The 11,770-nt window shown below is 50.9% G+C and overlaps 1 protein-coding gene across 1 annotated transcript; it reads right to left on the bottom strand.

Moving 5' to 3' along the window:
- Positions 1–10,412: 10,412 nt before the first annotated feature.
- Positions 10,413–11,770, bottom strand: DEFB125 (defensin beta 125). The gene is made up of 2 exons (XM_075708476.1): positions 11,710–11,770; positions 10,413–10,534 (listed from the first exon to the last, which is right to left on the bottom strand). Exons 1-2 carry the CDS (start codon positions 11,768–11,770, stop codon positions 10,413–10,415), a joined length of 183 nt encoding a protein of 60 aa, XP_075564591.1.

The raw sequence follows: 11,770 nt of genomic DNA, 5'->3' as shown, positions 1-11,770 counted from the left end.
ATGGGCCTGGAGGTGGACATGTGATCACATCATGGGCATGACATGGAGGGCAGGCTATGAGGAGGTGGTGCCTGGGATGGGCCATGACAAGGGAGAACCATGATCCTAAAGTGCATCTAGTTAATGAAAGAAAGGTGGGCTCCGTGAGTCATTTGTGTGTGGGCTGCTTGAAGGATCAGCCCCTCTTTTCTTTTCCAACATAAAAAGAAGAGAGTGAGTGACATACAATGCCCTGGTGCATTGTCATGGGGGTGCCTTGGCCAAGGAGGCCAGACCAGCTTCTCCAGGCCTGATCAGAAAGCCTTTGGAGGGAAGGGCAGGCTCCCTTGTGGCCTGTTAGGTGGTAAAATGACTCTAAAAAGAAAGTCTGGGTAACTCTGCGCATGACAGTGGCAGTGCCCAAAGCTGGGTCATCTCCAGGACTGCACTCCAGGAACTGCTGCGCCCAAGACTGGGTTTGTCTCCCTTCCTGAGCCACCCAAAGGGCAGCATCACTGCAAGAGAGAAGGAAACAAGTGAGAGCAGAAGCCAGCCCCTGAGGCACGGTCTGCTCCTTGCAGTGGCTTCGCTTCTTCCATACATATGTAAAACACAGCCAAACTCCAGCAAGAACATTGTTATGAATGGCATTGGGTTTGGGAGAGCACTTGGTAACCCATCAGCCTCCAGCTCTGCCACCGGCAGGCTGTGCGACCTCGGTCACATTACTGCATCCCCTCTCCCCTGCCTGCAAGGCTGGAGGTGAGGAGGGAGAAGAACAGGGGTCCACCCAGGTGGTGGTGGCTGGGTTGTCCTCCCCAAAGAGGTGGGGAGGATGTTCTTCTGAATGGAAATTTGTCACCAGCTCTCTGCCTGCGTTGGTTATCTCTGCTGCTATTTTGGTCGGCAAGAAACAGCCAAGCATGTGCCAGACGCAGCGGTGGTAGGGGCTGGAGGGGAGCGGGGAAATGGGAGAGGGTGGGGAGCCGGGGTGGCTCCTTTGCCATCAAAAAACCATGAGCCCTCACCAAGGTCTCAGCCAGTGCTGGAGATAGCGGGGGTCCCCTGGAGACGGGGCCGGCCCCGGGGTGGGCGTGCGGTGGCTGAGCTAAGTGGGATCGGTGACAGGCTGCACATGAGTGCCGATAAGAGCCGGGAAGCAGTAGCCAAACTCCCACGGTCTCTTCAAGCACGGCTGGGCACCCTGGGGACCGGCAGAGGAGGAGGCAGCCCGGGGGGCTTGCCCCAGGGAGACCCCTGCGGACGGCGCGTGGGTGCTGGGTGACCTCCAGTCAATCCATCTTCTCCTGGAATGGTGGGTGGGGAGGGAAACAGGTTTACCCCCTCCACCACCCCTAAGAAGGAAAGTTTCATGGTAAGAAGGTTTCATGGAATTTTTTTTTTGGCTGAATGTTTTTGCTTTTCAATTTGCACAAGTTAAAAAAAACAACACAGGGTCACAGGATGTTTCTGTGGGAGGTTTAACCCTGTCAAAAATCACTTTCTTCAGAATGGATGTTTCTAACAGCCCATGTCCCAAGATAGCCGTTACTATTGTAAGTTATTTTAAAGATAATAATTCTAAGATATTTCTTAAAAATCTAATAAATGGTTTTTGACATGCTAGGACACCTCCTTCAGCTTTCCCCAAAAGCAGCTGATCTAGGTTGCCCTGACTGGAGCGGGGGGTAGATCAAGAGATCTCCCGAGGTCCCACCCAGCCTCAGTTACTCTGTGATTTCATGAGCTGTTCTCCAGCATTCAGCTTTGGGAGACAGAGTTATCTTTGCCCCCATTGTACAGATGGGTAAACCGAGGCAGGAAAGCTTGCAAAGCCATTCAGAGGCAGGAGCAGAGACTCTCCATGTGCCTGGTCGCATGCTGTAGGAAAAACTCCATCCTTAAGCTGAACAAGCGCCAAACCTTAAATAAGGTTGTTTCTCACAGCAAGCCTTTACTGACCTCCTGTTTGCCGGGGCACTGACGCAGGCAGGCTCAGCCCAGAAAAAAACCGACTGATTTTTTGATTCGACATTTCTGTCACTGTCTGGGAGGAGCATCCAGCACAAGGGATATTTCTGGACTGGTGCATGCACTCATCCAGACAGGCAACACCTCCTTGAAAGTAGACATTGTTGGTAGCTGTTTTGCTGTGTGTGTCTATTGACAGTGGGCCTTAATGAGTCAAAAAAATCTGGTTTATTCCTGGGATTTCTCAAGGAGGACAAACCATCAGGGGAAGTCTCTTCAGTGTTTCCCCTGTGCAAATGATTTCACTAGCTAATCAGTGCATGGTTGAATGTTAATTTGGGAGCTGTCTCCTTTCAGAAATGTATCACTGGGGTCAGGCAGCGATGCCCTATGTGATTTTGGCAAATCAATGACACAGACATTCCCAACTCTCTGTATTACCACTGCTTATGGAGGGAAGAGAGAACCCTGGTTTTGCTCGTGGCTGTTTTGCGTGCTGTGGAATTGGGTCTGCAGCCTCATAACCTCTTGCTGGGTGGTTGCTCGATCTAAGCCAGGATGGGCCCACAAGGATGGGTTCCCCAAAGACTTCGTGGTGCATGGATGCCTTGGCTTTACCATCTGTTACATCAAGTTTTCCCGGCTAATGGAGGACCTTCCCCACATCCCTCAAAACAAGCATATCTGTGTACTCACCACCCTGTGGGGAAAAGGAAAGGAGAGGAAAGGAGAAAGGAAAGGTCTGCTAAGTCCCTCCTCCATCACTTTTGGTGCCCCGCAGATGTCCGCTGATACCTCTTGAGCTCAAAGGACAGTCCCAGGCACAGGGAGCAGAGCTGCCAGCTCAGGGACAGCTCATATAGACATGTGAGCATGGCAGGTTGAGAAACATAACCTTTCCAAGGAAACAGGATTGCTCTTTTGCTATACACGAGCAGTGGCTTCTTTCTGATCCTGATGGTGTGTGGTGGTTTGTCCTCTGACACATGGCCAGTATATTCCTGTCTGCTTCCTAGTTCCTTGTGCTGTTGTGTCTTGGTCCATGCAAGTTGGTCCATGCTTCGCCTTTGTTATCTAGCCCGTGACCCCAGCAGTGGGACCCTTACCTCCAGTACCATTAGCTCACCTTCCTTCTCTGGTGCAGATACCACCCCTCCAGAGCAGGTTCTCCCCACTTTGGTGACCTACAGGCTGTGAAGACAGAGAATAGCAAAGGGATAGGCAAGGAGCACCTGGGCAAGGAAACAACTGGAGACGTCTCTGACCTCTGCCAGGCTGTCACCCCAGCAGTCTGGGTGGACTGCTTATCTGCTGGATGGTCAGGTTCAGAAGACCTTCTGGGGGTCTAGGAAAAACCCTTCACCCCTTCAGTTGCCTGGATGGTGAAAGGGCAATCTGGCAGAAGTCTTCTGTTCTCAAGAGCAACACAACATTGACATGGATGCATTGTTCTTATGTACAGATAACAGAGAATTAAAAAAAAAAAACACAAACAAGGCACCTTCTCCTTCCCTACTCTACTGAAGATATTTATTGGCCTTATAACACCACCTTCCTTCACAAACCTTATTTATTGGTCTAAGGATGACCACTGCCCTCATGAGAGCATTACTGCTGCAGACTCATCCATGACAAACCCACTCGTCTCTGTCCCAGAAGGTCTCCACACATATTTTGAGATTCAGTTTTATCTCAGGGTGGTCCAGCTGGTGGGTTGGGGGCTGGCAATAGCTGGTGGGATGATTCTGCCCGTCTCTGAAGGCATTTTGAAGGCTTTCACCACGTGACTCTGGTGAGTGACAAGGCTGTTGTGGGGGCTGATAACTAGATTAGCTCCAGCCAAAATTTCTTCTGCCTACACTCAGCAGAACCTTGGTTCATCCCCCACTGTGTCAGCTCACAAAATGCAAGGGACCCTTTTCCAGCCTGTGCTTAACCCACCGCAGTCAGTCACCCCCCAGGGCACTCTGCTAACGAGCTGTGCTTGAAGACCATCATCTCCCAGCAGATAGCAGCTCCCCAAGGAACTGGCAGCCTGGGAGTGACGATGCTGATGGTGAAACCTCCCATTAATCACAGAAGCATGTCACCTCCCCACACCAGCTACCAGAAGTAATCACATCACTGAGCAGACAAAACATGAGCATTTTTCCCCTGCTGTGAGCTCCCATGTGTTTTCTCTCACATGTGCTCAGTGTCAGGAGATGTCTGGTGCTCAGATAGGGCTGCCCCTTGACTGTGGACCATACATTAAAAGATTATATTGTCATCCAGCTCCATCCTTGGAAACACCAACCTGGAGAGTCCATAAGGAACTTAACGGGCAAATCCATAACTGTCCTTCTTGGGGAGACAAAGCTATTGACATGCCAGAAAAGAGGACTTGAGCTTCACCTCTGCCTTCAGAGATAGCTCCTTTGGGCAATTACCTCCCCATGGTCCCAAGACAGCATTGCCAAACTTCTCACCTTGAGGCAAAACCAGAGCAGCGTTGTCTTGGGCTTTCCTTGCAAGCAGCAGCTTGGTGGGAGAGTTTATTTAGTCTATTTTTTTTTTTAATCCCAGGAACCACGTGTTATTTGAGGTGGCTGCTTTAAAGGGCTGCTATGGGCCAAGCAGAAACCCAGTGCTTGGGAGGAAAGGGGCTAATAGCAAACTTGGGGTGTGTTTGAACTTGCCCACCCTGGAATAAGTCTAGTGGTTTCCAGAGCAAATGTACAGACCCGTTGAAATCAAACCTGTATCTTCAGCTCCTTGTCCTGCAGGCCTCACTGAGACGTGTTGCCATTGCAAGTGCTGCCAATTCCAGACCTCTGTCAGAAGACTCACCAAGTCTTGTAGTTCCCTAAAGCCTTCCCATCGTCCAGCAGCAGGTTTGGTTTTGTCCCCACAGCTCCTGTAGCTGCACAAACCTCGCTGTTTCCTGGTGCCCCAGGACCATTGCATCAGGTCCTGCAGGCTGGGGATGGACTGCCAGGCTTGAAGAACCATGCCTTACTTCTATTCCCTTCATCTTGTCCAGATGAAGACCAAGAAAGCCAGGTTTCAGGTTTTGCTCTGCAAAACAGGGTTGTGGGCCAAGACCCTGCCTTCCCAGGGCTTGATAAAAGTGACCACTGCAAAAACCCAGCGAGATGCAATGCATAGTTCACAACTGCAGCCACAGTGATGGGGTCCCAGTTGTTCCATCTGTTACAGCTGAGCTTTTTGCTGTATTAATATCTTTCCTGCTGGCTGGAGCTTCCCCCAGTCCTGGGAAGGATCAGTCTGACACCAAGGAGGGGTCATACCCCCTGGGGTCTTGCTAGCCCAGCCAACATCCTTGCAGAAGGTCTCTCCATTTGTATGTACACCCATATGAATTAAGAGATGTGTTTTCAGGAAGGAAGTTTTCGGATCTTACCCAAGGAATTTAGGACTGTCTCTACTGGGCCAGGAGGCTGTAGGTCTGACACAACTGCTTTGCCAACACATTCCTCCAAAAACCTGTTTTTCCTCTCCTTCTTCCATAGATTTGGGGAGCATGGGCTGGGTGAAGGATGGAGTGCGTGGACGTTCATGCCAATGCACCTCCCCTCCTTCCCCCATCCTCCCCATCGCCCTTCCCAGCCCCTTCCCCTCTTCTCAGCAACGATAAGCTCACCAATGGAAAAAATGTTGTCACACATATCTTACTTCCAGTGTGTGGGAGTTGCTGATAGCGGCATGAAGATCTGGACAATAAAGCCTTCTGACAGCTTTCGTGTCCGTCCCAGGCATGGGGACCTGGTCCTGGAGGAAGGGCCGAGTGCTTGCAGGTCTTGGGGAAGGGTCCTGTAAGCGGTGGCCCTGGGGAGGAGGGTGGAGGGGGGAAAGGGCTCATTCACCCTCCCTCATCAGGGGCAAAGCCTTTCCCCTGCACTTTCCCCAAATTCATCATCGCCTCTCATCCCCAGGGCGTCTCCGCACCAAGAACCACAAGCTTTTGGCTGCAGGTGGCTTTGTCGGTGCGCTGGGGAGCAGCCCGGCAGCTGCTTGCCGCCCTGTTTTTTTTGGAGCATCCCCACTGGCCAGCGCTCCCTCCCCGTGGAGAGGGGGGCTGCGTTGCTCCAGCACTGCTGTTCTTCCACGTGGGGCTGCCGAAAGAGCCCAGAGCACCTCGCCAGGAACGTGAAGTCATTTATTTATGCCTAGAAAAAAATGTACTTTATTACACAGCCTCCGAGACATTAGGGCTGACTGATTGCCAGGCTTTTGTTATGACGTGGACAGCCAAGGTCAGCACGGGGCAGTCCCGGTGATTGCGTCTTTTCTTAGCCCCCTTGTAGGGGCATACAAAGGGGACATCAATTTATTCATGTAAAAAAAAGTGCCAAGGTTTTCTGGCAGAGGTTCATTTGACTGACAGAAGTGTCTCCACGGTGGCGTGTCACCCTGGGCTCCCTTCACCATCCTCAGAGATAAGAAAACCCTTACAAGACAACATTTCTTGCTGCACAGAGCCTGTTACTCCAGTCTCAAGGGAGCCATGGAGGCCAAGGAGATGGAGACCTTTGCTTTGTAGATGTTCAAATCACCTACTGAATGCAAAGGCTTGGCTCTGCCTGAGATGAGAGGGGCTCTTCTGAAACAGGGCTTAGGTGTGAAAGAGTCCCTGAAGGTGACCCTGATTTTATAGCACTCCTGTGTTTCCAGTATCTATTTTCTCACTGTAATTACAACAAGTGAGAGGGTTTTTTAAAGAAAATCTTATTTTTTCCAAGAAAAAAAAAATGAATTTTCCAGCTAGAAAGAGAAGAACTCAGTGTTTACATTTCTGCCCCATGCCTTGCGGGCTGTCATTCCTGTCTCCAGTCTCCATTTTCCTCTAGGGCACAGGTCTCCAAAGTGGGATGTGAGCAAGATGATCTGTCAGAGTGGGGGAAAAAATATGCTTTGTACCAGTAATAAATAATAGAAAATAAAATAAAAATATTAAAAGACCACAGCTGTAGGGAACTGTCTCTCTCCTTAGGCTGCATCTCCCGTGTCCCACAAGGCCTTTCCCTCCCTAGGGCTATGTTGTAGGACATAGGAAGCAGAGTTTGTTTCTGGGTTTAGCCAAAAATATTTAATTCTTTTCTGATCAAACTGCGTTTCTGGGGGAGAGAAGAAAAGAGGGGGTGGCATTAGGGTTTATTGCTGTTTTATGGAGAATGAAGGTTTTCCATTCAAAGTTGGGGAAAAATTGCCAAAAAAGGTTAGAGGATGACCAAAGCTCCATCTCAAAACCATTTCCATGGTAAATTTGTAGCCAGCCCTGCCTGAGATCACTCCTGACCCCAAGCTTTGGGTAAGGGGCAGATGGATTCACCTCCCTCCCTCTGCCCTGGCCTCCTCCTTGGATAGCAAGGGGGATCTTCCAACCCTTTGCAGACAGTCATGCAGGATTTTCCAGGTTGCCTGCCTGGGATATGAGAGGTTAAACTCTCCCAGGCCTTAGCAGGAGCAAAGCTGGGTGACAGCATTGCCCTTGACTCTGGCTCGGCTGCAGCACAGAGGCACTTTCTTCTCCGCGGCGGCTGATAGCCGGCTCCATCCTGCTGGAAGCAATTTCCCTCTCTGGCTCCTGCCAGCGGGTGCACACACACATACAGACATATATCCATGTGCACACCCAGGCGTGCATGCTTCTCACAAGGCTCACATTCAGGGGCTCCCCACCTCCTTTCCTTTGCAACCCCGGCAGCCCGTCCCCGAGATGTCATCCTGCCCCTGATAAGGCACAGAGGCTGCTGCGAAAGGAAGGCTCCCAGTTGCTCCCGGCGCCAGGCTGGGTAGAGGCAGACATGTCTAACCCTTGCCTCCTCCGGCAGCGGCCAAAAACAGATGACATCACCCCCTCGGCCCCCGTCTCCCCCCAGCATCCCTATCAGCCCCACGGAGAGGCGTGTGCATGGAGGAGCAAGGAGGAAGAGGGAAGGCGGGGGGGAGGAGGCCGGGGAAAAGGAGGGAAGACGAAGGCTGGAGCTGGAATTTGGTTACTTTGGCAAAAAGACAAAGCTCTGCAAAACTTCACCGGCTAGACTTCAAAAAGGTGGAAAAACTGGAGGCTCATTTCTGGCAGGTCTTGTTATCAAGGGGAGCCTTATCTGCTTGATGGGACTGATGGCTCGAGCGAGCCGGCGTGGCTGCTAACCTCTGGCTGAGCTTTCTGAGGCCCCGGAGGAGCCGGACCATCACTCAACGGAGAGGAGCAGCATCCAGGAGAGGGGACTGCGTGAAGGCGCTGCCGCTGTGTTTGCAGCCTGCGGAGCGAGAGGAGCAAGGAGGGGGTATCCCCAGCCTGGGAGCATATGGGAGCCCAGTCCCTCGCTGGTTTAATTCACAATGGTAGGAGGAGCGGGGGAATCTCTTCCTGCTCAGAGTCCAGACAGAGATGGGACAGATGATCTCCACTGGGTGTCAAGTGGCACAGCTGAGTCGCCGGGTTTACTGGTTTCCCTCTGTTCCCTCCAGGACAAGACGGGTCCCTCTGGAGTAGATAGTGGAGTGGGTTTAGGTTAAAACCAGGTGTGCGGCTGGGGGTTTTGCAATTCAAGAAAGATTTTGGGTGGGAATTTTGGCCACCTCCTTGCTTGCATGTCCCAGATACCACGTTGGGTGTTTTCCAGAGATGAACCTTCCAGCCTTTCTCTCGAGCAGACTTTCATACCCCTTCACGCCCTCTCTCTCCTTGTGCCTAAAGGACATCCCTATTCTTGCTCACCGCACATTACCTCCTTTCCTAGGTGAGGATCTGCTCCTGGAGTCCTGCTCCAGAGCACATTGTGGTGGGCAATTCCCCTTCCTTCTTAGCACCACAGCTGACGATATTTACTCCCTGGTGAGTAGCTGGTGTAAATGAACTTGGCCTTGGCCCATTCTCACTCATGATTCCGCCCAATAGGTCAGCATATGCAGGAAATGAGGCAGTGATGCCCCTCACGATGTTGGGATGTGGTCTGAAATACAAGAGTTTATTGTCTTTCACCTCCCAGAGCACTTTGCATGGATGAGGCATGAGTGAAACCGTCTCCAGGCTTTTGGTCTTCTTTCCCTTCCCTTCCCTTCCCTTCCCTTCCCTTCCCTTCCCTTCCCTTCCCTTCCCTTCCCTTCCCTTCCCTTCCCTTCCCTTCCCTTCCCTTCCCTTCCCTTCCCTTCCCTTCCCTTCCCTTCCCTTCCCTTCCCTTCCCTTCCCTTCCCAACAAGGCAGCTGAGACTGAATTTCTCCTCTTTGCACGTCCCCTCTCCTTACCAATCCAGCCACTGCTCAGTGCTGTGCCAGCACCTGGGGTGACAGTGATGGTTGTACATGGTGATGTGTATCCCAAGCCTCCCTTTTGGGGGGTGCCTGGGGTAGCAGGGTTTGGAGGGATGCTCCCCAGCCAGGGCAGTGGTTTGCTGGCTTTGATATCTCCTCCTGGTCCACACGCACATTCATCATTTCCTTATGGGCAAGAATTTTCTTCCTTTTTTCCCCACTAAGAAAACAGCGCTTTTTTAGCTATTTTACACCCTCCCCAAAAGGAAGTGCTTCATATATGTCAGTGTTCAGGGCCCATCCAAAGTCAGGTCGGCTGCTTCGGTCCTCTTCTCCTGCCCCCAGACGAACAACCACACTCAGCCTGGGGTATCCCTTGCCATCAAATAACAGTGAGGCCAGAAAAGCTCCTTTTCCTTTTATCATCAGCCTTATCAGCAGTTTATCTTTTTATTTAAACCTTGCACTATGCAAGTAAGATTTCACATGAGAATTGCTCCATGCAGAAGCAGGGCAGATGCAGAGCCCACCACACTCACTGTGCGACTGCCAGGTGAATCCTTTTGCCCATGGGAGTGGGATTTCTCCATGTCATCCCCCTTTACCTCATCTCAGAGGTGGATAACCTGAGCCATCCACTGTGGTTCGCCTTGTTGTCATTACAGGGCAGGAAGAAGCACTTCTGGAGGGCAAATCATACCTCTGTCTTGGATCCATCTCCTTGAAGAGGATGGATCCTGCTGTGGTCTCTTCTGTAGATGGATAGAGCATGAAGTAGAGATTGATAAAGGCTGTGACAGAGACGGAGATAGAGGTGTGGGCTAGAAGAGAGGCTTCATAACTGCTTAGGCAAGCCTAGCAGATCCCTCTCTTGCTGCCACCCTGGCAGGGCACAGTTGTCCCTTTGGTCCTGTGCCACATCTGCCAGCCTCATGTAGATGTTTTGGGTACCCCGGTGCATCTCAAGTGGCTCTAAATGTGGGCAAGTGCATCAAACCCCAAGTGTTAGGCAGGATGGTCCATCTCAGAGGGAAACACGGCTGCACTCTGGACCCAGAAGGATATAGAAAACCAACAGGTTTATTGGTGATGGACAAACCAAGCTGCAGGTGTAGATGCGGAGGTGTCTGAGAGCAGATCCTACATGCAGTTGTGGTTGCAGTGTCCTAGGGTGCCAGGGTCCATCCCAGCATGGCCGCTCTCATCGGCAGCAGCGCAGGCGGCCGTTGCTGCAGCTCCCTTCCCAGCGCTCCATGTGGAAGCAAAGCCTCCGGCAGTGGCCGTGGTTGCTTCTGCACTGCTGGCTGTCCGAAAGACCTCTTGCTGCAGGGGAAAAGGCAACAGGAGATTTTCTTAGGACGTGGAAACCACCCGGAGCCCTGCTGGTGTCACTGGCTGAGCAATGAAATGGTTGCAGTTGGCAATGGGGAAATTCAGCTGGCTTCATGGTGAAGGTCAGATGTGCTTGGTAGGAACACCTCCCTCCAGCAAGCACTGGGAGTCTCTTAACAGGTAGCTTAGGTGAGATGGCCAGCTTTGAGTTGGCTAAGCTGGGTTAGATGAGTTAGGTGAGGTGGATCCCTTGGGCAACATCAAAAGTCAGAGAAGTGTCTTTTTGCAACAGGTGTTTTATCTGTTGGTTTGTTTGGGTTTTTTTTTTTTTTTTGTGATTGTTGGTTTCTTGGTGTTTCGTGGGTTTTGTTTGTTTGATTTTTAAAATATTCCTGTTTTGATAAAAAGGGTATATTCTCTTTCTCTTTACACACAGCAGGAACACCAAGTTTGGGGTTTCTGGAGTGATACACTGGTGGGTACCCAGCATCAGTGGAGTGACCAAGCCATTCTGTCTCCTCTCTTTATCCCTAGGACTTAAGTTAGTTAAATGAGAGCATAAACAGGCCAAGCAAGCAAATCTCCTCTTCTTAGTTATCAGATTTGTTTTCTGTGAAAATTATACCACCATAGTCCTAGTAACACCATAATGACTTTACAGCTGAATGAAACCTGAATTCCCAACATATATATACACAAGCAACCAGTGAAAAAGCCCAGCCAGGGAAGATTTTTCTATTAAAACAGAATCCCAGAAGAAAACAGACAGGCAAAAAAAGAAACTAGCAGTCTTTTCCCCCACTTTTTTCCCCTGAAAGATGCTTTTTGATTTCCTGGGGTTCTCCTTGTTTGGTGGAGGATGAAGCTTGTGTCCTGGTCAGGAGCAGAGCTCAGGCTCCTGGCTTAGGCTCAGCATTTCTGGATGGGCTTTGAGGTGATAGAGAGGAGGGGACGTACAGTCTATGAACCTGGGACACCTGCATCCAGGAACTTCATGGAGACCATTTCAGAAGAAATTTGTTCCTTGGAAGCAAGAGTCAGGTCAGCCTCAACTTGACTTGGTTTGACTTGAAGGTCCTGTCTTGTCCTTTTCTACCTCAGGGTAGGAACCTGACTTTTCCCTCTCCACAGTCCTGCAGAAACCCCTATGAGTATTTTGTCCTTACCGTGAACATCCTGGAGAAGGAGAATGACAATGACTGCAAAGAGCAGCTGGAGGATCCGCAT

Source organism: Pelecanus crispus, chromosome 3 (genome assembly GCF_030463565.1).
Source record: "Pelecanus crispus isolate bPelCri1 chromosome 3, bPelCri1.pri, whole genome shotgun sequence".
NCBI classification, from domain to species: Eukaryota; Metazoa; Chordata; class Aves; order Pelecaniformes; family Pelecanidae; genus Pelecanus; species Pelecanus crispus.
Note: the sequence above shows the minus strand (reverse complement) of the source record. Positions and strands in the feature narration are given on the sequence as shown.

Excerpts from the sequence above, each read along its gene's own strand:
- DEFB125 (XM_075708476.1), bottom strand. The coding sequence starts at position 11,770 with ATGCGGATCCTCCAGCTGCTCTTTGCAGTCATTGTCATTCTCCTTCTC. Across the intron at positions 10,535-11,709 it reads CCTTCTCCAGGATGTTCACG|CAAGAGGTCTTTCGGACAGC; the intron begins GTAAGGACAAAA and ends TTTCCCCTGCAG.